The 25849-nt window shown below is 45.7% G+C and overlaps 1 protein-coding gene across 4 annotated transcripts in view; it reads left to right on the forward strand.

Annotated features, from left to right (window-relative positions):
- Positions 1-25849, forward strand: part of c21h8orf34 (chromosome 21 C8orf34 homolog) — a 106603-nt gene that overhangs the window by 32952 nt on the left and 47802 nt on the right. For all 4 annotated transcript variants that reach the window (XM_029116356.2, XM_029116355.2, XM_029116357.2 and 1 more), the window contains exons 4-7: positions 104-223; positions 4599-4627; positions 6386-6549; positions 19227-19393. In XM_029116356.2, the coding sequence (XP_028972189.2) occupies positions 104-223; positions 4599-4627; positions 6386-6549; positions 19227-19393 (480 nt within the window). The remainder of the gene's footprint in view (positions 1-103; positions 224-4598; positions 4628-6385; positions 6550-19226; positions 19394-25849) is intronic.

The following is a 25849-nucleotide window of genomic DNA, read 5'->3' on the forward strand; positions in this document are numbered from 1 at the left end:
GTGTTTCAGCGTGGAGTGACGTTTCATTTCAAATGTTATGATGTTGCTTGTGTTTCAGCGTGGAGTGACGTTTCAGTTCAACTGCTATGTGGTTGTGTTTCAGTGCCGCGCTCTATAGAGCACCCGTCCTGGGACTGGAGAGAGAGCAGAGATTTTGACGAGCTCAACCACATCCTACAAGAGAGCAAGAAACTGGGGAAGGCTCTGGAGAATCTATCACGCAGTGAGTTTAGAATGTTTAGTAACGCCCCTGAGACCCTTGAACAGTACTAACCCCAAAATGTACCATGAACCCTAATACCCTACACAATGACCCAACACTGAATCCCACACACTCAAACTTTACTAAACCCAAAATGTACCATAAACCATAATACCCTACACAATGACCCAACACTGAATCCCAAACACTCAAACTATACTAAACCCAAAATGTACCATAAACCATAATACCCTACACAATGACCCAACACTGAATCCCAAACACTCAAACTATACTAAACCTAAACCCCAAAATGTACCATGAACCCTAATACCCTACACAATGACCCAACACTGAATCCCAAACACTCAAACTATACTAAACCTAAACCCCAAAATGTACCATGAACCCTAATACCCTACACAATGACCCAACACTGAATCCCAAACACTCAAACTATACTAAACCTAAACCCCAAAATGTACCATGAACCCTAATACCCTACACAATGCCCCAACACTGAATCCCAAACACTCAAACTATACTAAACCTAAACCCCAAAATGTACCATGAACCCTAATACCCTACACAATGACCCAACACTGAATCCCAAACACTCAAACTATACTAAACCTAAACCCCAAAATGTACCATGAACCCTAATACCCTACACAATGACCCAACACTGAATCCCAAACACTCAAACTATACTAAACCTAAACCCCAAAATGTACCATGAACCCTAATACCCTACACAATGTCCCAACACTGAATCCCAAACACTCAAACTATACTAAACCTAAACCCCAAAATGTACCCATCCATCCATCCATCTTCTACCGCTTATCCGGGGCCGGGTCGCGGGGGCAGCAGTCTAAGCAGGGATGCCCAGACTTCCCTCTCCCCAGACACTTCCTCTAGCTCTTCCGGGGGGACACCGAGGCGTTCCCAGGCCAGCCGGGAGACATAGTCCCTCCAGCGTGTCCTAGGTCTTCCCCGGGGTCTCCTCCCGGTGGGATGGGACCGGAACACCTTCCCAGGAAGGCGTTCCGGAGGCATCCGAAAAAGATGCCCAAGCCACCTCAGCTGACCCCTCTCGATGTGGAGGAGCAACGGCTCTACTCTGAGCTCCTCCCGGGTGACCGAGCTTCTCACCCTATCTCTAAGGGATCGCCCAGCCACCCTGCGGAGAAAACTCATTTCGGCCGCCTGTATCCGGGATCTTGTCCTTTCGGTCATGACCCAAAGCTCATGACCATAGGTGAGAGTAGGAACGTAGATTGACTGGTAAATCGAGAGCTTCGCCTTGCGGCTCAGCTCTTTCTTCACCACGACAGACCGATACATCGACTGCATTACTGCAGAAGCTGCACCGATCCGTCTGTCAATCTCCCGTTCCATCCTTCCCTCACTCGTGAACAAGACCCCTAGATACTTAAACTCCTCCACTTGAGGCAGGCACTCTCCACCAACCTGAAGTGGGCAAGCCACCCTTTTCCGACTGAGGACCATGGCCTCGGATTTGGAGGTACTGATTTTCATCCCCACCGCTTCACACTCGGCTGCAAACCGTCCCAGTGCATGCTGAAGGTCCTGGTTAGAAGGGGCCAACACGACAACATCATCTGCAAAGAGCAGAGACGAAATCGTGTGGTCCCCAAACCTGACACCCTCCGGCCCCTGGCTGCGCCTAGAAATTCTGTCCATAAAAATTACAAACAGAACCGGTGACAAAGGGCAGCCCTGCCGGAGTCCAACATGCACTGGGAACAAGTCTGACTTACTGCCGGCAATGCGGACCAAGCTCCTGCTTCGGTTGTATAGGGACCTGACAGCCCTTAGCAAAGGACCCAGGACCCCATATTCCCCAAGCACCCTCCACAAGATGCCGCGAGGGACACAGTCGAATGCCTTCTCCAAATCCACAAAACACATGTGGATTGGTTGGGCAAACTCCCATGAACCCTCCAACACCCCGTAGAGGGTATAGAGCTGGTCCAGTGTTCCACGGCCCGGACGAAAACCACACTGTTCCTCCTGAATCCGAGGTTCTACTATCGGCCGTATTCTCCTCTCCAGAACCCTGGCATAGACTTTCCCGGGGAGGCTGAGAAGTGTGATCCCCCTATAGTTGGAACACACCCTCCGGTCCCCCTTCTTAAAAAGAGGGACCACCACCCCGGTCTGCCATCCCAGAGGCACTGTCCCCGACCGCCACGCGATGTTGCACAGGCGTGTCAACCAAGACAGCCCCACAACATCCAGAGACTTGAGGTACTCAGGGCGGATCTCATCCACCCCCGGTGCCTTGCCACCGAGGAGTTTCTTGACCACCTCTGTGACTTCAGCCCGGGTGATGGACGAGTCCACCACTGAGCCCTCATCCTCTGCTTCCTCAATGGAAGACATGTCAGCGGGATTGAGGAGATCCTCGAAGTACTCCTTCCACCGCCCGACGACATCCTCAGTTGAGGTCAACAGCTGCCCACCTCTACTGTAAACAGCGTTGGTAGGGCACTGTTTCCCTCTCCTGAGGCGCCGGATGGTTTGCCAGAATCTCTTCGAGGCCAGCCGATAGTCCTTCTCCATGGCCTCACCGAACTCCTCCCAGGCCCGAGTTTTTGCCTCCACAACCACCCGGGCTGCAGCCCGCTTGGCCTGTCGGTACCCGTCAGCTGCCTCAGGAGTCCCACAAGCCAACCAGGCCTGATAGGACTCCTTCTTTAGCTTGACGGCATCCCTTACTTCCGGTGTCCACCACCGGGTTCGGGGATTGCCGCCTCGACAGGCACCGGAGACCTTACGGCCACAGCTCCGAGCGGCCGCTTCGACAATGGCGGTGGAGAACATGGTCCACTCGGACTCAATATCTCCAACCTCCCTCGGGATCCAGTCGAAGCTCTGCCGGAGGTGGGAGTTAAAGATCTCTCTGACAGGAGACTCGGCCAGACGTTCCCAGCAGACCCTTACAGTACGCTTGGGCCTGCCGAGTCTGTCCAGCTTCCTCCCCCGCCATCGGATCCAACTCACCACCAGGTGGTGATCAGTTGACAGCTCCGCCCCTCTCTTCACCCGAGTGTCCAAGACATACGGCCGCAGGTCAGATGAAACGACAACAAAGTCGATCATCGACCTGCGGCCTAGGGTGTCCTGGTGCCACGTGCACTGATGGACACCCTTATGCTTGAACATGGTGTTCGTTATGGACAAACTGTGACTAGCACAGAAGTCCAATAACTGAACACCACTCGGGTTCAGGTCAGGGGGGCCGTTCCTCCCAATCACGCCCCTCCAGGTGTCACTGTCGTTGCCCACGTGGGCATTGAAGTCCCCCAGTAGAACAATAGAGTCCCCAGTCGGAGCACTTTCCAGCACCCCTCCCAGAGACTCCAAGAAGGTCGGGTACTCTGCACTGCGGTTCGGCCCGTAGGCACAAACAACAGTGAGAGACCTATCCCCGACCCGTAGGCGCAGGGAAACGACCCTCTCGTTCACCGGGGTAAACTCCAACACATGGCGGCAGAGCTGGGGAGCTATGAGCAAACCCACACCAGCCCGCCGCCTCTCACCATGGGCAACTCCAGAGTGGTGAAGAGTCCATCCTCTCTCAAGGAGTGTGGTTCCAGAGCCCAAGCCGTGCGTAGAGGTGATCCCGACTACCTCTAATCGGAACCTCTCAACCTCACGCACTAACTCAGGCTCCTTCCCCGCCAGCGAGGTGACATTCCACGTCCCTAGAGCCAGTTTCTGTGTCCAGAGATCGGGTTGTCTAGGCCCCTGCCTTCGACTGCCGCCCGATCGTCTTTGCACCGGCCCCTTATGGTCCCTCCTGTGGGTGGTGAGCCCACGGGAGGGCGGCCCCACGTCACCCGTTCGGGCTGAGCCCGGCCGGGCCCCATGGGGGAAGGCCCGGCCACCAGGCGCTCGCATTCGAGCCCCAACCCCGGGCCTGGCTCCGGGGTGGGGCCCCGGCTGCGCCATACCGGGCGACGTCACGGTACTCAAAATTTTATTCTTCATTAAGGGGTTTTGAACCGCTCTTAGTCTGACCCGTCGCCTAAGACCTGTTTGCCTTGGGAGACCCTACCAGGGGCATATAGCCCCAGACAACATAGCTCCTAGGGTCACTCGGGTACTCAAACCCCTCCACCACGTTAAGGTGGCAGTTCTTGGAGGGGAACCCTAATACCCTACACAATGACCCAACACTGAATCCCAAACACTCAAACTGTACCCTAAACCCTAAAAATTTACCATAAACCGTATTACCCTACACAGCACCCCAACACTGAATCCCAAACACTAAATCAAGTCTGATCCTTTTCAATTCTGTGCCATTTTGCCAGCAATGTAAAGCAGAGCTCCCTCTCAAAGCTCACTATTTTCTTTCTTGCAGGTATTGCAGTTTCTGATGAACTGGATCAGGTAACTATTCTTTACTTCGTCGTGTTTCTGTTCTACAATATCCCAATGTTTCAGTGTGGAAGACCATAAAGTGTGTTGTTTCTGAAACTGTCACATTTGCAGATCATTGCAGTCATCCTTTCAGTCCCCATCGGTCTTCTATCGCTCATGATCTTCGGTCTTAGATGACAGCACAACATTCCTCTGAGAATGATGGATTGTGTGTTTCATAGATAATAATGACAAACCACAATCTCCTGGGACCAGCATTTATCCTTGAAATCCTTGATAAGCCCGGTTGGAACAAGACTATTTTTGTTGCACTTAGACTTCTCAGGATCTCACACATTTCTCTACAGTTCTCTAGGGTTCTCTATTCATCTGTAGGCGTCTCTTGTACAAGAACACTTACCAATCAGCTCATTAGGGTATTTTAAAAGGTAGTTTTGTTTCCACTATGTTTTATTAAACACAGAATTCAGGTATTCTTCAATTCTTTACTCCTTTAAGCAGTGAAATGAAATTGTGTGAAAAATAAAAAGATATTAACGAGAGGAAACAAATGAAAACAGAAAAGATACTCCACTTTTCATTGTTTTCATTTTGCTTTCATTCACTGCATTGGCGATATTATAATATACTACTTCGCCAAAGTACTCAGTTAAGGGCTGATCTTTGGCATGACTCCTAACGCCAATGCGTATTAAAACCATTATTTCAAATCCTAGTTCAAATCCTGAATGTTGGTTCCTGAAAGCTGTGGAATTTTGGCACATACACCGTGGGTTTGACACCAACATCTCCAACTACAGTCATCACCTTCGTAACAGCAATAAGGCCCTCGAGGGAAGCGTGTCCTGGGTGTGTCATTATAGGTGCCTGTAAATGAAGGCTATGTGGTTTGAAGTTTGAGGCAAATATACATGTTTCCACACAAGCTGGCGCACAAACACACACACGCACAGAGGTTTGTTTTTCTATTCTTCTGGGTACCAGAAAACCGATTCTTCATGTTCCTTGTCCAGTAATCCCAAACCTCACCCTAACCTTAACCCAACTCTAGCCTTAACCTCACTGACCTAACCTTTATGCCGCCCCTTAACCAAATCCTAAACCTAAACCCTAGTTCCAAAACCTAAATCTAATGACCATTTCTAACCCAGCTAGAAGGTTTTACTCTAACCTCGAAGCTGGAAATGCACTTACTTCCTAGTGGTTACCAGCCAAACATATTTGTGGGCACCGTTTTGTAAAGGCCTTACTAGCTTTGTGGTGACCTCTAGTATGTCGTTTGGCCTGGAACACACTGGAAGCCACGCACTCGAGATATCTCTGGACACAGACTGCTGTGTGTTCCGCTGACAGGACCCAGATGGTTGACCACTTTAGACACCAGGCCCACTGTGTCCCAGTTCGTACCCTAGACCCTTCATGCTGCACTACATTAGCCCCAGCCAGCCAGGGATACTGTGTTTGGGATGGAGGCTACTCCAATCAGGCACAAGGGGATGGTTCTGTTCTCAGGGTTTGCCTGGAGGACTGTACCTGGAGAGCGGTTTTTACAGTTGGTTTGTTTCTTTATTGTTTTTTATTTCAGTTGGACTGTTTCTTTGTCTCTCTCTCTCTCTCCCCATGTCTCTCTCTTAACCTCTGAACCTCTTTATTTTGATAAATGTACATTTAATACGTGGCTCAAGAAAGTAGAATTGAAAATGCTTTGACAAGAATTTTAATATTGAATTTAATTATTTTATTTTTTGTCCACCACCCTCTCTCCAGAACCTGGGGGGGTTTAACTGCGTGCTGCGTCCCAGGGTGGTGGGGGAGTGGGTGGGCCGGGCGGAGGAGGACCCTGACCCGCTGGCAGCAGAGATGCTCCAGCCTCCTGTCCCCAGGACCAAGACGGAGGTCTGGGGGAGCATCGGCAGCAGCCCTGCTTTCAGGTAGGAGAGAGAGGAGAGATGAGAGAGTGATGTGAGATTGAGAGAGAGGGAGGGGAGAGGGGAGAGAGTGAGGAGAGAGGGGAGAGAGAGAGAGAGAGAGAGTGGGCATAGAATGCATCCTGGCCATAGAGACCGGAAGTGTGATAACTATGCAGACCTGTGGGCAACTATCTTCCCCCAGATTGAAAAACGACAGAGAGAATTAGGAAACAGGGAATTACTATTATATTGGGTGAGACCCATTGTGCCACTTACAGTGTAAAGTATATGGCATGATGTCACACCCATAGGGACAGCCAGTTACACACACACACACACACAACATACACCTAGATACACAACCGCACACACACAAAATACTTACATGTGATTATATTATTGTGTTGAAAACATACTGCATGTAGAGAGAATTTTGTTACTAATTGGATTAACTTTGTAAAATGCTTTGGCAATATTGTTCAATTGTAACTTTCATGCCAATAAAAGCCTGTTTGAATTGAATTGAGTGAGGAGCGAGAGAAAGGGGAGAGAGAAGGGAGAGAGAGGAGGGAGGGGAGAGGGAGAGGAGAGAGAGAGGAGAGAGAGGGGAGAGAGAGGAGAGAGAGAGGAGAGGGGGGAGACAGAGGAGAGGGAGAGGAGAGAGAGAGGAGAGAGTGAGAGGAGAGAGGGGAGAGAGAGGAGAGGGGGGAGACAGAGGAGAGGGAGAGGAGAGAGAGAGGAGAGAGTGAGAGGAGAGAGGGGAGAGAGAGGGGAGAGAGAGGAGAGGGGGGAGACAGAGGAGAGGGAGAGGAGAGAGAGAGGAGAGAGTGAGAGGAGAGAGAGGAGAAAGAGAGGAGAGGGGGGAGACAGAGGAGAGGGAGAGGAGAGAGAGAGGAGAGAGTGAGAGGAGAGAGGGGAGAGAGAGGAGAGAGAGAGAGGGGAGAGAGAGGAGAGAGAGAGGAGAGGGGGGAGACAGAGGAGAGGGGGGAGAGAGAAAAATCTGAGTAAACGAAATTGTTAAACAAACCAAAAAGGCCTATCTGGAACATTGGAACAATCAAACCTAAACACAAAACAAAGTTGCTACCGGGCCCAAGATGGAGACTATGAATTGGCTGAATATCTTTTTACGGTCAGATATACAAAGCAGAGACAGATCCTGACCAAGTACAGGCTCAGCGACCACAGTCCAGCCATCGAAAAAGGCAGATACAAAAAACCTGGTAACCAAAAGAAACCTGAACATGTGGTCACTGTACGACAGGTGAGGTGGAGACAGAGATGCACTTTCTACTACACTGCCAACATGACACAAAAACCAGACAGCATTTCTACACTGCCAACATGACACAAAAACCAGACAGCATTTCTACACTGCCAACATGACACAAAAACCAGACAGCATTTCTACACTGCCAACATGACACAAAAACCAGACAGCATTTCTACACTGCCAACATGACACAAAAACCAGACAGCATTTCTACACTGCCAACATGACACAAACACCAGACAGCATTTCTTTAATACATTTTAAACACTAGTGCCATCATTCACCACACTGTCCGATGAGGAAACGATGCAGGTGAGGGCACACCCCCTCTAGCTGGACGCTTCCTCAGAGAGACACAAAATAAGGGACAACCTGTGACCCGCTTTGGACTGTTACCTTTTATTTATTATTTGTGTATTTTTGCTTTTATTGATATTGCTCACTCTGATGTTTTTGTTGTTGCTATGTCTTTCAGATGATGCCGGTTATTTCTGTTCTGGGCGTTGTTCTTGTGTGATTCTCTGCTCTTGGTGTTGTTCACTTTGAGTATTTTGTTGTTGCTCCATATTCCAGACAATGCTGGTTATTGCTGTTTTTGATGTCAGTTTAAATGTTGTTATTGATATGTAGTCTCCTGTTGTTATTGTACCTACTAGCTTGGGCAATACGGTCGTAATAACAGTCATGCTAATAAAGCTGAATTGAATTGAATTTAAAGTGAGGCGCGAGAGAGAGGGGAGAGAGTGGAGAGGAGAGAGAGGGGGAGGAGAGAGAGGAGAGGGAGAGGGGGAGGAGAGAGAGGAGAGAGAGAGGGGGAGGAGAGAGAGGAGAGAGACAGACAGCAGAGTGGGTTGTCTATGTGTATGTTCCTCTCCTTGTTCAATGTAAACAAACCAGAGATGATGCCAATTAAGTGCCGGCTGCAGTTGAGAAGGAGAGGGGGATTTTGCCTTTGTCCAAAACGGCAACACATTGTCTACCAAGTGCCCTACTTTGGCCTGGGCCTGTAGGGAAAAGGGTTCCATTTAGGCAGCTGTGTTTGTCGTCATTCTGGAAGCCTCAGGAACACCCACTGGAATCAGCTTAAATCCCATTTCACAAGCTCACAAACATCTGGTTGCATGATACTGTTCTGTTCTGACCCAATTTAGCACTCACTACTTTAGCACTCACTAACCTCCTTCAGGTATGCACAGGGCCAAGTAAATAAACCCATGCTTCATTACTCCAGCCATAGCCAGGCCCCAGATCAGTTTGTGCTCACGGCATAGAGAAGGAAAGAGGTGGCAACATTATGACTGTTTTCTTGACTTTTGGCTGTTTGCTTGGTTTTGAATGACCCCAACCAGTACATCTGGTGGAATCAGCCAATGACCTTGCAGATCCCACACACCTGACCACTCTATAATGGAGAAGGTCTTCATCGGCAGTGTCTGTCTAAAAGCTGGTCATTTCCCAGACACGACTGCCTTTCCCCTGAAATGGTTCTTTCCCAAACCAAATGTTTAGGTCGCATGAAAGCCAGACTGTCTGGCGTGTGATTACAGCAAGCAGCTGGGGCTACTGTGAGTTATTCTTGTAAGGAGATATCTGCAACAGTCTGTGGTGTGACACTATCCCCTGTTGTGAGAGGAATCCAATACAATCTACATTAACATTTTAGAAAATCCCAATCTATCGAAGGACCAGTACTGGATGTTACCGTGGTTACTCTAGCTTTAGGACTGTGAGGAGGTGTGTGTGTGCGTGCGTGTGTGTGTGCGTGTGGAGTGGCCTAGACAACCATCTGGGACGTGCTGTAACTAATTAGAAAGGATCAGATATTATATCATGAGCTGGGACACACACAGACTGGTGTTATCTCATTAGGTTACTGCTTCGCTGGATTAGTCCTGGATCCGGCTGAAGGTGTCAGAACACGTTTGAGCGCGTCACTCTCTATTGCAAAAACATTTACACACTGTTTCATTTTCATCCAGAGGGAATTACAGGATTAGAGATTTAGATGCCTTGGTCAAGGGCACCCCGAGGCTTGGGAATTTAAACCGGCAACCTTTTGTTTACTGGCAAAACGTTCAAACTACTAGTCTATGTCATGTATGCGTGCATGTTTGTATCATTGTGTATCCAGGCCTTCCCTCTCCTCAAGGCCTTGATGACATCATTCAGCTCGGTCTAATTGTTTCCTGGGTTTTGGCTGCTGTTGGTTCTCACTGCTTGACACTCTTCTGGCCCTGCTGTATTTTAAGGACCTGAGCTAAGTAACAGGAAACCCTCTGTGAATCTCAAAACTACCCCTATCCAATACACACTGGCTCAGAGTGTCCTCGGGTGACAGTAGTGTTGATAGGGACAGGTCTATAGGATGACAGTAGTGTTGTGTACAGGGACAGGTTTACAGGATGACAGTAGTGTTGTGTACAGGGACAGGTTTACAGGATGACAGTAGTGTTGTGTACAGGGACAGGTTTTCAGGATGACAGTAGTGTTGATAGGGACAGGTCTATAGGATGACAGTAGTGTTGTGTACAGGGACAGGTTTACAGGATGACAGTAGTGTTGTGTACAGGGACAGGTTTACAGGATGACAGTAGTGTTGTGTACAGGGACAGGTTTACAGGATGACAGTAGTGTTGTGTACAGGGACAGGTTTTCAGGATGACAGTAGTGTTGTGTACAGGGACAGGTTTACAGGATGACAGTAGTGTTGTGTACAGGGACAGGTTTACAGGATGACAGTAGTGTTGTGTACAGGGACAGGTTTACAGGATGACAGTAGTGTTGTGTACAGGGACAGGTTTACAGGATGACAGTAGTGTTGTGTACAGGGACAGGTTTACAGGATGACAGTAGTGTTGTGTACAGGGACAGGTTTTCAGGATGACAGTAGTGTTGTGTACAGGGACAGGTTTACAGGATGACAGTAGTGTTGTGTACAGGGACAGGTTTACAGGATGACAGTAGTGTTGTGTACAGGGACAGGTTTACAGGATGACAGTAGTGTTGTGTACAGGGACAGGTTTTCAGGATGACAGTAGTGTTGTGTACAGGGACAGGTTTACAGGATGACAGTAGTGTTGTGTACAGGGACAGGTTTACAGGATGACAGTAGTGTTGTGTACAGGGACAGGTTTACAGGATGACAGTAGTGTTGTGTACAGGGACAGGTTTACAGGATGACAGTAGTGTTGTGTACAGGGACAGGTTTACAGGATGACAGTAGTGTTGTGTACAGGGACAGGTTTTCAGGATGACAGTAGTGTTGTGTACAGGGACAGGTTTTCAGGATGACAGTAGTGTTGTGTACAGGGACAGGTTTACAGGATGACAGTAGTGTTGTGTACAGGGACAGGTTTACAGGATGACAGTAGTGTTGTGTACAGGGACAGGTTTTCAGGATGACAGTAGTGTTGTGTACAGGGACAGGTTTACAGGATGACAGTAGTGTTGTGTACAGGGACAGGTTTACAGGATGACAGTAGTGTTGTGTACAGGGACAGGTTTACAGGATGACAGTAGTGTTGTGTACAGGGACAGGTTTACAGGATGACAGTAGTGTTGTGTACAGGGACAGGTTTACAGGATGACAGTAGTGTTGTGTACAGGGACAGGTTTACAGGATGACAGTAGTGTTGTGTACAGGGACAGGTTTACAGGATGACAGTAGTGTTGTGTACAGGGACAGGTTTTCAGGATGACAGTAGTGTTGTGTACAGGGACAGGTTTACAGGATGACAGTAGTGTTGTGTACAGGGACAGGTTTTCAGGATGACAGTAGTGTTGTGTACAGGGACAGGTTTACAGGATGACAGTAGTGTTGTGTACAGGGACAGGTTTACAGGATGACAGTAGTGTTGTGTACAGGGACAGGTTTACAGGATGACAGTAGTGTTGTGTACAGGGACAGGTTTACAGGATGACTGTAGTGTTGTGTACAGGGACAGGTTTACAGGATGACAGTAGTGTTGTGTACATGGACACGCTTACAGGATGACAGTAGTGGGTTCATAGAATGACATTTCTAAAGCAGCCATAATCACCAGACCCAGAGTTTGGATTTTATGTGTGTGTCCTTAGGGGGGAATTTGTTGAGAATTGCAGAAAAGTATCTTGAAAACGGTTGTTCCCTTAACTTATTTATATTTTCAGAATATGCACTTCCTGCCAACAGCAGGGCTGTTTGAAAAGTTTGAGATTGGAACAGTTGGGATGTGTTTCTTTTTACGTCCAATCTGTGTTACCAGACCACTTTTCAGGATGGTATTTGAGTCTCCCCGGTCTGAAGTGGGTCAGTGTGTAGTTAGGGTCCCTTTCCCTGATATGCTGACGGGACTGCCTAATCCTCTGCCTGAACTAAAACCCAGCTGTACTGACCGACTCTACATTGCCTGACTGTCCTCATTTATCATTAGAGAAAGATTAGATGTTCCCCTCTTTCTCAGACCTTAGTTATCATAAAGCGACTGTCTTTCCCTTTCTTCTGTCATTTCCTCAGGTCCAAAGTGACCGTAATATCAAACAGCAATTTATGGGGCTACCTTGGAACTATTGTTCTACTGAGCGGAACCTCAAAGATGACAGACTGCTGAGGTACTTTTGAAGAATTCTTCAACACTCCAAAGGCTTTTGCACATGTTGTAGTGTTACACTCTCAAGTGAAAATTGATTCAATTGGGATTCTGTTCATTTCATTAAAACCACCTGTTAATAGAGATGACAAAAAACTGAAATGTGTTGATTGGATTGGTATTCACTTAGTTTTCCTAAATAAGTTGAGACCTGGTAGAACCGTCCTTGGCAGCAATTAGACCTGCTAGTCTTTTGGTTTAGTCTCTGTCAGCTTTGCACATTTGGTTTTTGCATTTTTCTTTTCTGAAGTTGTCTCACATTTCTCTCCCTCCTCTCTTCCTCCCTCAGTCACTCTCTCTTTATCACCTCCTCTCTTCCACACTTAACAGTGTTCTCACCTACACCTATTGAAGGGCTGGTTTTGCAGACCCAGATAACTTAAACATCAAACTCACTGGAAATCTCCAATGAAACCAACTCCTAAACTCCCACTCAAATTTTTTATCTTTTATCCTCTAATTACGCTATTTATTTCGTCTGCAGCATTCTTATATCAATATCCCCAGTACACTCAGCTTCATTACTTTATTCTTTCTCCCATACCTCGCTCAGGTATGAGTCATACCTCGATGTGTGTCCCAAATGACAACCTATCCACTATACAGTGCACACATTTCATACAGGGCTCGGGCCCAAAGATGGGCACTATATAGTGAAGAGGGTGCCGTCTGGGATAGAGCTCTATCTTGTCCCGGGTAATTGAGTTCTGAACCTCCAGGGACCTCGTCTCTGTGATTCTGAAGGCACTCGGGGGATTCCGTCTGGAGGTTTTTCGGGGCGTCTGCCCTCCTGGTTGGAACAGACCTGCCGGTATTCAGGATCTAAACCCAGTGAATTGACTGGCGTGGATTTATCGACGGATACATGTAAATAAATCAATTTAGTTTCAAAGTTGGGGTGGGGGCCACGAGATGTTTCCATTGTCGAAATTACAGGGAAGCAAAATTGATTCCAGCAGTTTCTGCCCAAACACTTAATCTGTGCAATGTTCTGTTTCATGTCTGTTTTCCTTATTTCGATGGGTAGATGGAAGAAAGATAGAGTGTGTATAAAGATGTAGGGAGAGTGGGAGAGGGGGACTGACAGAGTGAGGGAGATGATAGTTCTTTGAAGCGTCCCGGTTTGATTGTCATTCTGAGTACAGGAGGGGAAACTTCTCTTGTTCACAGTGATGCTGCCTTGATTGGTGTTTGCGTTGTGGTTGCTAGTTGTTCACATTTAGCACTCATCCAGAGTGTCACATAGAAGTAGCATACATTTTTATTTATTTTTATGCTACAAAAATGTGGAGGGACGTACAGACCCTTAACTCAGTACTCTACTCAGAACACCTTCATCAGTGATCACAGATTTGGATTTTCCTGTCTATGCCTCTACCAGCTTTGGGCAGATTCTCCCATGATTCCTTGCAGCAATTATTTTCCAACCTCCCTCAGATCTCTTTTGGATTTTCCTCAGAAAGTTTTGTGAAGTGTGTAGGACCTTAGACAGGTGTGTCCCTTTCCAAATCATCTCCAATCAGTTGAATATGCATCAATTGGACTCATCAAGTTCTAGAGGTGCACGTTCTATTCAGAGCCTTTGGAGTGAAGGGCGAAATAATTATTTAAATTATATATACAGTATCTCACAAAAGTGAGTACACCCCTCATATTTTTGTAAACATTTGATTATATCTTTTCATGTGACAACACTGAAGGAATGACAATTTGCTACAATTTAAAGTAGTGAGAGTACAGCTTGTATAACAGTGTACATTTGCTGTCCCCTCAAAATAACTGAACACACAGCCATTAATGTCTAAACCACTGGCAACAAAAATGAGTACATCCCTAAGTGAAAATGTCCAAATTGAGCCCAAAGTGTAAATATTTTGTGTGGCCACCATCATTTTCCAGCACTGCCATAACCCTCTTGGGCATGGAGTTCACCAGAGCTTCACAGGTTACCACTGGAGTACTCTTCCACTCCTCCATGATGACATCACAGAGCTGGTGGATGTTAAAGACCTTGCGCTCCTCCACCTTCCGTTTGAGGATGCCCCACAGATGCTCAATAGGGTTTAGGTCTGGAGATATGCTTGGCCAGTCCATCACCTTTACCCTCAGCTTCTTTAGCAAAGCAGTGGTCGTCTTGGAGGTGTGTTTGGGGTCGTTATCATGTTGGAATACTGCCCAGCGGCCCAGTCTCCGAAGGGAGGGGATCATGCTGTGCTTCAGTGTGTCACAGTACATGTTGGCATTCATGGTTCCCTCAATGAACTGAAGCTCCCCAGTGCCGGCAGCACTCATGCAGCCCCAGACCATGACACTCCCACCACCATGCTCGACTGTAGGCAAGACACACTTGTCTTTGTACTCCTCACCTGGTTGCCGCCACACACACTTGACACCATCTGAACCAAATAGATTTATCTTGGTCTCATCAGACCACAGGACACGGTTCCAGTAATCCATGTCCTTAGTCTGCTTGTCTTCAGCAAACTGTTTGCGGGCTTTCTTGTACATCATCTTTAGAAGAGGCTTCCGTCTGGGATGACAGCCATGCAGACCAATTTGATGCAGTGTGCGGCGTATGGTCTGAGCACTGACAGGCTGACCCCCACCCCTTCAACCTCTGCAGCAATGCTGGCAGCACTCATACGACTATTTCCCAAAGACAACCTCTGGATATGACGCTGAGCACGTGCACTCAACTTCTTTGGTCGAACATGGCGAGGTCTGTTCTGAGTGGAACCTGTCCTGTTAAACCGCTGTATGGTCTTGGCAACCGTGCTGCATCTCAGTTTCAGGGTCTTGGCAATCTTATAGCCTAGGCCATCTTTATGTAGAGCAACAATTCTTTTTTTTCAGATCCTCAGAGAGTTCTTTGCCATGAGGTGCCATGTTGAACTTCCAATGACCAGTATGAGGGAGTGTGAAAGCGGTAACACCAAATTTAACACACCTGCTCCCCATTCACACCTGACACTAACGGGTCACATGATTTGGGAAAACTGACATTTTCACTTAGGGGTGTACTCACTTTTGTTGCCGGCGGTTTAGGCATTAATGGCTGTGTGTTGATTTATTTTGAGGGGACAGCAAATTTACACTGTTTTACAAGCTGTACACTCACTACTTTACATTGTAGCAAAGTGTCACTTCTTCAGGTTTGTCACATGAAAAGAAATACAGCTTGTATAACAGTGTACATTTGCTGTCCCAACAACATAACTTAACACACAGCGATGGAATGTCTAAACCGCTGGCAACAAAAGTGAGTACACCCCTCACATTTTTGTAAATATTTGATTATATCTTTTCATGTGACAACACTGAAGAAATGACACTTTGCTACAAGTGTACTCACTTTTGTTGCCAGCGAATTAAACATTCATGGCTGTGTGTTTTTTGAGGGGACAGCAAATGTACACTGTTATACAAGCTGTACACTCACTTCTTTAAATTGTAGCAAAGTGTATTTTTTTCAGTGTTGTCACATGAAAAGATATAATCAAATATTTACAAAAATGTGAGGGGTGTACTCACTTTTGTGAGATACTGTATATATATATATATATATATATATATAGTATATTTATATATATATAAATATACTATCATAACTATATCTTCCTTATAACATTCTCATCATTTTATAATGTGCAAATACTTTATTCTAGTGAGATATTCATCCAATAACTTTTTTTTGTAATTTTTAACACACCATCTCAGACAGGATATGGAAATTAATCCCACACATTGAGACACACACACACACACACACACACACACACACACACAAACACACCATCTCTCACACTCTCCCGCTTTCTTTCTCCATTGTTCATTTCTTTATCTGTGGATATTAATCACCCCTCCGTGGTCTAACCAGGAGATGAAGCCACTTCTCAGCTGTAGATTCTGCGATGTCACGCCTCTGTTTACATTTGTGTGTTAAGTGTTTATTCAGGAAAGTAGTTTTTCGTACGTTTTACTTTGGTCTCTTTGACATCTCTGACGCTCCACTTCCTGGTGCATTGCGAGATTGTTCCGACTGGTTATTCCTCATGGTTTTAAACGCCATTGTGATGCAGTATCCTCTGTGGCTGGCAGTTCACGGATGCATTTGGCTCAGCAAGATTGTGACGTGTTGAGTGTGTCCATCTATCTCTTTCCCTGTACTCCCTCCTCTACTAGCTTCTCTCTATGTCTTCTTTTATGAACACTTTTCCTCAAATGGTTGGTCTCAATTAATGGCCTTTCTTGATTGGACGACTCCCAAATGGCAGGACTCCTATGGGCTTGGGTCAAAGTAGGGCACCTCTGGGATCAGAGTGCCATTTGGGACGCATCCTCTGAACCGTGGAGCGGCTGGTGTCATGTTGACTGATAGCTACTCTAACAGCAATGTGTCTTAGAGGCTACCGAGGCTGTGACTGGTACAATCCGCCTATACTATAAACTACAGTAGATGGAGGTCTATCTGTGTACCATAAACTACAGTAGATGGAGGTCTATCTGTGTACCATAAACTACAGTAGATGGAGGTCTATCTGTGTACCATAAACTACAGTAGATGGAGGTCTATCTGTGTACCATAAACTACAGTAGATGGAGGTCTATCTGTGTACCATAAACTACAGTAGATGGAGGTCTACCTGTGGCGTTTCATGACTGTCAATACATCATACAATTCTCAACATTAATTGAGAAAGTTGTTAAAAGAAACCACTTTCAGGCAAGCAGTGATGTACCTCACAAACGCACGTCACTGTTATTGGCACCACAAAACAATCTTATCTGACTCATTAGGATATTATTCCATGAATTCCTGTTTCACTAGGCTATGTATGGGTTACCATGTGACAAATTCCCATTTTTTAACATCGGAAAGGTCAGAGAACAACACTCCTACCTGTTACCTCAGTGGGATTAATCCCTGTCACACCAGATGATTGTAGAGCTGTCTTACTCCCCTCACGCAGACATTATAGACTTCAAACAAAGACAACTCTTTTACCATGTCAAATCTGGTTTTAATGTAATCAGGCTTAAGCTTGAAACTCAGTGATACACTTTATGTACATAGAATAAAAATAAAATAGAACAAAATGCAGTGTTTATTGAGCTATACAATGAAGTGATTATTCACAGATTGTCTTTGGATAACATTTCACCTGCATCTTGTAACTATATCCCAAAGCAAGTTAGCATACTGACTTTTATTCGTAAGAACGAGTTTAATCTTTATTCAATTTTTCATAATAATGTTTCATAATGATACGTTTACAATGAATCCTGTGGACGTACTGTTATTTTTCAGATCCATATAATATTTCGGGGAGATAATGAGAGAGGCACTAGAAGGGAATACTGACCCACCAAGCATTTCAGAATAATCGTCTCATATACAAAATGACATTAATCTCTATTTCTGACATCAAGCATTATTTCATTATCAAAAGTATAAGTTGAAGTAGCGTATACTTTTGCTTCAAACTGTTTGATGAGTGTGTGGTGATTTGGTTTATGCATTAAGGGGTTAATGTGTGAGGTGTGATGAAAGGATGCTTTATTTCTACTCATTGGTGAAATGAAGGCATTTCTGGCCTCTGTGAGACCAGAGCATAATATCTAACGGACCATCCCAAGGGACACTGTTTAGAATCCCGCCCCTGATGTTTACTTGACTGTATTTAATCAGTGACAGTAACATATGTCCTCCCCTTCTATTACTGAATGAGAGTGGAACAGTATAATCTAGTCCAGGGTGGTTTAGGGTGGGGGGGTAGTGTTATCTAGTCCAGGGTGGTTTAGGGTGGGGGATAGTATTAACTAGTCCAAGGTGGTTTAGGGTGGGGGGATAGTATTAACTAGTCCAGGGTGGTTTAGGGTGGGGGGGTAGTATTAACTAGTCCAGGGTGGTTTAGGGTGGGGGGATAGTATTAACTAGTCCAGGGTGGTTGGGGGGGGGGGGGTAGTATTAACTAGTCCAGGGTGGTTTAGGGTGGGGGATAGTATTAACTAGTCCAGGGTGGTTTAGGGTGGGGGGATAGTATTAACTAGTCCAAGGTGGTTTAGGGTGGGGGGATAGTATTAACTAGTCCAGGGTGGTTTAGGGTGGGGGGTAGTATTAACTAGTCCAGGGTGGTTTAGGGTGGGGGGATAGTATTAACTAGTCCAGGGTGGTTGGGGGGGGGGGGTAGTATTAACTAGTCCAGGGTGGTTTAGGGTGGGGGGGTAGTTTTAACTAGTCCAGGGTGGTTTAGGGTGGGGGATAGTATAATCTAGTCCAGGGTGGTTTAGGGTGGGGGGATAGTATTAACTAGTCCAGGGTGGTTTAGGGTGGGGGGGTAGTATTAACTAGTCCAGGGTGGTTTAGGGTGGGGGGGTAGTATTAACTAGTCCAGGGTGGTTCAGGGTGGGGGGATAGTATTATTTACCACTACCGGTTATTCTGGTGCTGTGTATGTAGATAGTGTAAAGGTCATAGGGGTCAGTGTAAAGGTCACAGAGGTCAGTGTCTAAAGAGGCTCTGGTACAAAAACAGATAGGGGTTTGTTAAATTACTTCTCATAACCTGTCCACCACCTAAATTAACAAAAATCCTCCTCTGCACATTGTAACTCTTCCCCTTTCTGAGCTAATTCCTTTATCCTGTTCAAACTCCCACTGTCATGTTCTAACCCCTCCCCTTTATGTTTTAACTCCCTCTTCCTGTTTTATCCCCTCCCCTTTGTGTTCTAAGTCCTTCTTCCCTGTTCTATTCATGCCCCTCTATGTTCTAACCCCTCCCCTTCCTGTCTCTGCAGTGTTAAGATGGAGGGGAAGACTAAAGGTTTGAAGGAGCAACAGCAACACCACAAGAAGCTCCTGGCCGCCATGTTATCCCAGGATTCCTTTGACTCAATCAATAGCTCCGCCCCCTCGCTAACTGAGGAGGAGATAGAGGATGATGACGACGCCATGGAACTACTGGGTAAGACAGACAGGCCGACAGACAGGTAAACAGACAGACAGACCGGGCTCTGTCAGATAGAAGGACAGAGAGACAGACAGACAGACAGGTAAACAGACAGACAGACAGGGCTCTGTCAGATAGACGGACAGAGAGACAGACAGACAGGTAAACAGATAGACAGGGCTCTGTCAGATAGACAGACAGAGAGACAGACAGACAGGTAAACAGACAGACAGGGCTCTGTCAGATAGACGGACAGAGAGACAAACAGACAGGTAAACAGACAGACAGGGCTCTGTCAGATAGACGGACAGAGAGACAAACAGACAGGTAAACAGACAGACAGAGCTCTGTCAGATAGACGGACAGAGAGACAGACAGACAGACAGGTAAACAGATAGACAGGGCGCTGTCAGATAGACGGGTCAATGGGTTCGCTGTGTCTTCAATCGTAATCTCTTCCTACCAATGCAGACTGAATACTGATCCACCCATGTCGGCTGCATTAGTCATAATAATGACTCTATTTCCATGGAGCGTCATTAAGTTCTGTACTTGTGTTGTTTGCTCAGTTCCTCATTACTGCTGAAGTATGCTACCAGAGTCTGGCCTGTTAAACATATAAAACATCTTCATAAGCATTGAACTCCATTACCGTATTTTATGAACGACTGACTCTCACAACTGATGGCTGAGTTGAACCTTTTACACTGAAATCATTGTTTTTAGATGAGACTCGTTCTTGTTTACTATACGTCTATATTCAGACTACAGTGTAAACAGTTGAACATCTGCGGCGAACACTTTCACCACAGTTACGCCCTGTGGATCACTTCAGTGTGAATACCCTGGATCGCTGGTTGTCAATTTCAGACACGCAACCAGTGACAAAGGACACTTCCTGTTGTTGACGTAAGCTAGCTAGCCTGCTAACATGTCACTCTGCCTACTTGTTAGCTTATTTTCGTAAAGGGGTACTGCACGGTGGGAAAACTTATGTTGGTGTGTATAATGTCTGAGAGATTTTCAGGGCAGTGAGATTTGAAAGAGTGCAGAATGTATTTTTGTTTGCCAAACAACCCCCCCAAAAAAAGCATCAGTGTGAAGTGCAAGCCAGATCTCAAAATTAAATATACAGTAGTCATGTTTTGTTTCATTTTTTGCGAAGCTTCTATATTGAAACTGATTGTGCTGCGTTAATTTGTGTGTAGTTGTGGTTGTCGTTGATTAATAGAGCCATCAGATGTCTTTCAGCAATGTTCCTACCAGCTGATATATAGATAAATGTACTGATAATGATAAAAGGTGTCAATATAGATGTACAAAGTGTCATCTTTCTCTCTAGAAGAGAACAACTCTGTGGAGAAGATACTTCCTGCTTTGGACAGTCCTTCCATTTCCCCTCCCCTTGGCAGATTTTCTAAATATCATCCTACTAGGCTGACTGGTTACTGCTAACTAGCTTTACGTTTCACAAAACATTGGGTGGTCATCATGAACGAGACATTTTTCCGAGCAGTCAAAAATGATGATATTGAACCATACTGAGCTCTCTACTGATGATTGAAACGTGGTCAATCTGTACTTCAGTCAAGTAAAAGTTAAATATAAAAAAGTTTTATCAGGACCAAGATGGCAAATAAGTAAGTTAATTTCATTGATTTGTGCCTTGCTTCTTTCTAAACCAACAGTAGTTCTGGGAACTCAAACAGTTGATGTACTGCTTATATGGGTGCTGTAGTTTTAGAAGTTCCAGTAAGTATTGTCATGTGGAGCTAGTGGTAATTATATAAAACACATAACTACAAGCCTAAAACATGCTTGAGAGGGATCTGTCTGCCTGGATTAAATGAGTCTTTCTAGTTAGCGTGAACATGGACAATAATAAAACAAACTACAGGGGTCTTCTGACCTCCATTAATAAAAATATTTGTCAATACCCCAGGCCAGGACTGGGTCTAGGCATGGGCGAATAAAGCCGTCGCTTTGGCAGTTTAATACCTGGGCCTGATGGATTGTAACAATACATGTTAATTTAAAATAAAAGTGTTTGGAAGTGTTTTGCCCTACAGAACAGAACAGAATCAAACAGGGAGGATGAATTTCCGGTTTGTCCCTTACTGTTTTGTTCTGTTTGCTTCTGATTGGCTGAACATTTAGCAACAACACGTTTTGTTTGACAACACCATTAACACATCTTCTCACTAATAATAAAGAATAAATAAATGAATGAACGAACAAATGAACAAACTGACAAACGTATGTAGTGTTTCTTGAAGTGTTTTTTGTGTGACTTTAAGTGTTTATTCCTGGACTTTACAGTGAGCTCATGCCTGCCTTCTTTCTGATGAGAGAGGTTGTTGTCTCAAGCCAAATTCTCTCTTCTTTCTCTGTTACCTCAGGCTCTTTACTTTCCCCCCTCTGTCTCAGTTATCTCTTTTCTCCTTCTCCACTTTCTCTCTTTTCCTCCTTCTCACTGTTGTACATCATCTTTCTCCTTTCTACCTAATTCTTTCCCGCCCTCTCTTTCTCTCCCTCCCTCTATTCCCTCTCTTTCTGTCCCTCCCTCTGTCCCTCCATGGTTCTCTCTGTTCTGGGTAATGTTTACCTCCAGGGCCTGCCAGTCAGGTGGGGGTAGAACACAGCCAGGATCTTATCCCTGGGGTGTAGCTCTGTTGTAATGGAAGGTCTCATTCTTCTGATACCAGAGTCATGCTGAGGGAGAAACACAACAGGACCACGGAAGGAAATTGCTGATTCAAAATCCTTTGTTTAAGGAGCCAGGCCTCCAGCTGCTTCCAATTTGATCCTAAACTGATAGGATTATAAAAACTTATAAGAATCTTTCTCGCTCTTTGTAAAATAATGTGTTCAGCTGATACCGTTTGTCAGAAAGGCTGGTGATGCATAATAGAACAAGACTGTGACACTTGGAGACAGAGTTCACCAGGTTTTACCAGGTCCTCTACCAGGTTTGTCACCAGGTTTTGCCAGGTCCTCTACCAAGTTCTTCACCAGGTTTTACCAGGTCCTCTACCAGGTTTGTCACCAGGTTTTGCCAGGTCCATCACCAGGTTTTGCCAGGTTTTACCAGGTCCTCCACCAGGTTCGTCACCAGGTTTTACTAGATTTGTCTTGCACCTCCAGATTGGAAACAAATAATCCAGTTCCACAGTGGTCAGCTCTCCTCCTCCCTTCTTCTCCCCTCTCCTACTCCTCCCCTCTCCTCTTCTCCTCCCGTCACCTTTTCCTCTGCTCTCCACCCCTCTCCTTCTCCTCCCTTCTCCTTCTCCTTCTTCTTCTATCCTATCTGCCCCTCTCCTTTCCTCATTTCTGTATGGTTCCTCATATAACCTTAGTAGGATTATAGAGTAGGATTGCATTCGCCAATTTTGACCTGCGCCCTATTCAAACGAGATGTCCTACGTAGAAGATATGATAGACTTTGTGTGGCACTGAGGCAGATAGGTCGATCGGTCCTCTTGAGTGTCCTGACAGACTGAATTGAAGCTGTGGATGAATAGAGACGTACAGAGCAGGAACAGTACGGCTCAAAGCTTGTTCATGGGATGTAATTTGTCCTTTTCACCAGGTTCCATGTCTTGTTGTTTTGACAGAAAATGCAACTTGCCTACACAGCCTGGGAGTGAAATGCTCAACTTAAGATGAGTGTCTGTGTATTGTTTATGGCTGTAGGTTTGATGGTTGTATTTAAAGACCTAGCGTCCTCACCTCAATGCAGTGTACATATTTTCGGGGTTCTCGAATTACTAGTTATTTTCATGTGCGACTCACACGGAGGCCTGCTGATCGAGTAAAACAACTGCTGATTATCAATTGTTGCATCAATCTGTCACCGTGAAGTAATGTGAGGGAAGAAAGGGGCAGAGCTTTGTGTGTGTGAGGTTATGCTGCCCTCCGGTGGTCATCCACGGACTAGCAGCCTAAGTGGTTCGGTATTCTGAATCTTGCCGTTTTAATGAGTTTTCATCTGTCTTGTTGTGCTGGATACTTCCCTCTCTCCCTTATTATTCTCTCTGTCTCATTGTCTCTTTGGCCCTCTGTTTCTACACAGATTCCCAGCCAACCAGGTGGACTGATGGGATGGCTCTGTGTAAACGTGTTGCCACTGTTCCCTGTTTAGCCAAGCCAAGCAAACCAACATTTTGTAACGAAGCAATGAGCTTTATTTACAAACCAGCGAGCATTTGGCTTGAGCGGCTGAAGGACAGGCCAGGAAACACAGTGACAATATCACCTCTAGCGTACCCATTATTTCTGTATTTCCGGTCCCTACAAGGATATTAAACAATGATTTGTGTCATCGGCCTACTGTTTGTATTCTGAAATTCAATATTTTTGTTTCTCCACACTAGGGGTCTTTGCGTCATGTATCAACAGTGTATCTGGATGTATGTGGACACACAGTCTGACTGGCCGATGGCCTGTTAACATCTGGCAACTTAACCCACACATTCTGGAAACATAACCCATACAATCTGGAAACGTAACCCATACAATCTGGCTTCGTAACCTACAATCTTTCACAATAACCCCTTCCAATCTGGCAACATAACCTACACAATCTGACAATATAACCCTCACTGTCTGGCAACATAACCCAGACATTTTGGCAATATAACACACACAGTAGGGTTGTTTGTAAAAGCACCTTTTAACAACTTCTGGTGTCAAATGGGCTTTTTTTTTTTTTTTTACAAAACCCACACATGTTGGGAACATAACCCACACAAGAAGGAAACATAACTCACTCAACATGGCAACTCCACGTAGACGCCACGAGTCACCTATTGAGCTCTGTAAATCTGTGTTTGTGAGTGTGTCTGTGTGTCTGTGTTTGCCTTAAGATTAACTGGATAGGGATCAACAGTCCTCCTAGATGCTTAGAGTCATTCTGAACAAGAAGTCTTTACACTATTATGCTCCGGTCTTAGCGGCTGTTACTGGCATGGCCTCTAGAGGGCAGTATTAACCCAGGAAGGCAGTTGCAGTTGGGTGTTGAAACACTACACTCCGGGCTCTGTCAGAGCGGAGCCTCTGTATGGCAGCCTGCCGGAGGTCACTGAGTTGACAGGGTTTGATGAACAGCCCGTGTGATAAGACCTTGCACTCGCTGATCTGGAGTGGGACGTCCTTATGTCATATTTCCATCTGATTCTGATCACACTTTTACTGCCTCTTTCCCTCACTTTCTCTTTCCTTCTCTCTCACACGTGCACACACACACACACACGTGCACACACACACAGTTGTGTATTTCTATCTTTGTGGGGAACAGAAAACAAAAAAATACATATTATAATCAAACCCAAACCTAAACCTCAATAACCTAACATTTAACCCGAAGCCTAACCGCCTGGCCCTAGTGCCTTTATTGTATAAAGACCTTTTTACATGAGCAGTTGTCAGAAAGTGTTTTTAAAGACACCCAGCCTGAAACCCCAAAGAACAAGCTACAACAGTAAATACACTTTAGCTGGCAAGAACTCCCTTGTAGGGTCCAAGATTAGGAAGAGACCTAGAGAGGACACAGACTCTAATGGGTGGCCAATCCTCTTCTAGCTGGTCCTAACCCCTTAACCAAATCTGGAATGCCTAAACTCTAAATAGTAACCAAAATAATGAAATAAGCCCTAATTGTAAATTTGTACCTAAACTTACCCCTTTAGCTGGAAATTAATGTTCTCCTCCTGAGGTCCTTTTGAAGGCAGACTTTTCATGATTTACTATCCTTGTGAGGACTTCTGATCCAACTATGATCTCTTAAACCAAACTCACTTGTGCACGTACACACACGCACACACTCAATTCCACTCTCTCACAAATGCGCTCTCTCTCTCTTTCACTCTGAGACGTGTGGCTGAGAATCTGTCATGATTTTCAGAGGGATGACTGATTTGGGGAAAGGAGCTGAGCTGCAATTACAAAATGTACGTTGGAACATATTTTCTATTACAAAGGCAAACAAATGCGTCTCGGTCCCCATTTGCTTCAAAGAGGGTTCTGAGGAGACTCACCACAGTGGCAAAGCTTTGTGTTTAATACTTAATGAATCGCACATGCTGTCGCTGACTGTGTGAGGGCAGGGAGAGTGTGGGGTCCCTCTCTGTCTGTCCCTGCCTCTCTCCCTCTTTCTTTCCCTCTCGCTCTCTCTTTCTCTCCCCCTGGCAGTGGGGTGGGGATGGGGGGCATGGAGCATCAAGGGGGCTCTATGTAGATCAGGTTCCTTATCTGTGTGTTTTTAATGTGTACTTTTTTTATTGCTGTGTTACGACGCTTAACCTCAAAATAGTCCCAGGTCTCCGTTTGATCCCTGTTATGAATAAAAGGACAAATACAGTCAAAGTGAAAAGTATGCCTTTAGGAGAGTAGCTATTTTGTAGTAGCTACAGTATGTGTGTGTGTGTGTGTGTGTGTGTGTGTGTGTGTCTACACGAGTCTGTGCATGTGAGT

Source organism: Esox lucius, chromosome 21 (genome assembly GCF_011004845.1).
Source record: "Esox lucius isolate fEsoLuc1 chromosome 21, fEsoLuc1.pri, whole genome shotgun sequence".
Classification (NCBI taxonomy): Eukaryota; Metazoa; Chordata; class Actinopteri; order Esociformes; family Esocidae; genus Esox; species Esox lucius.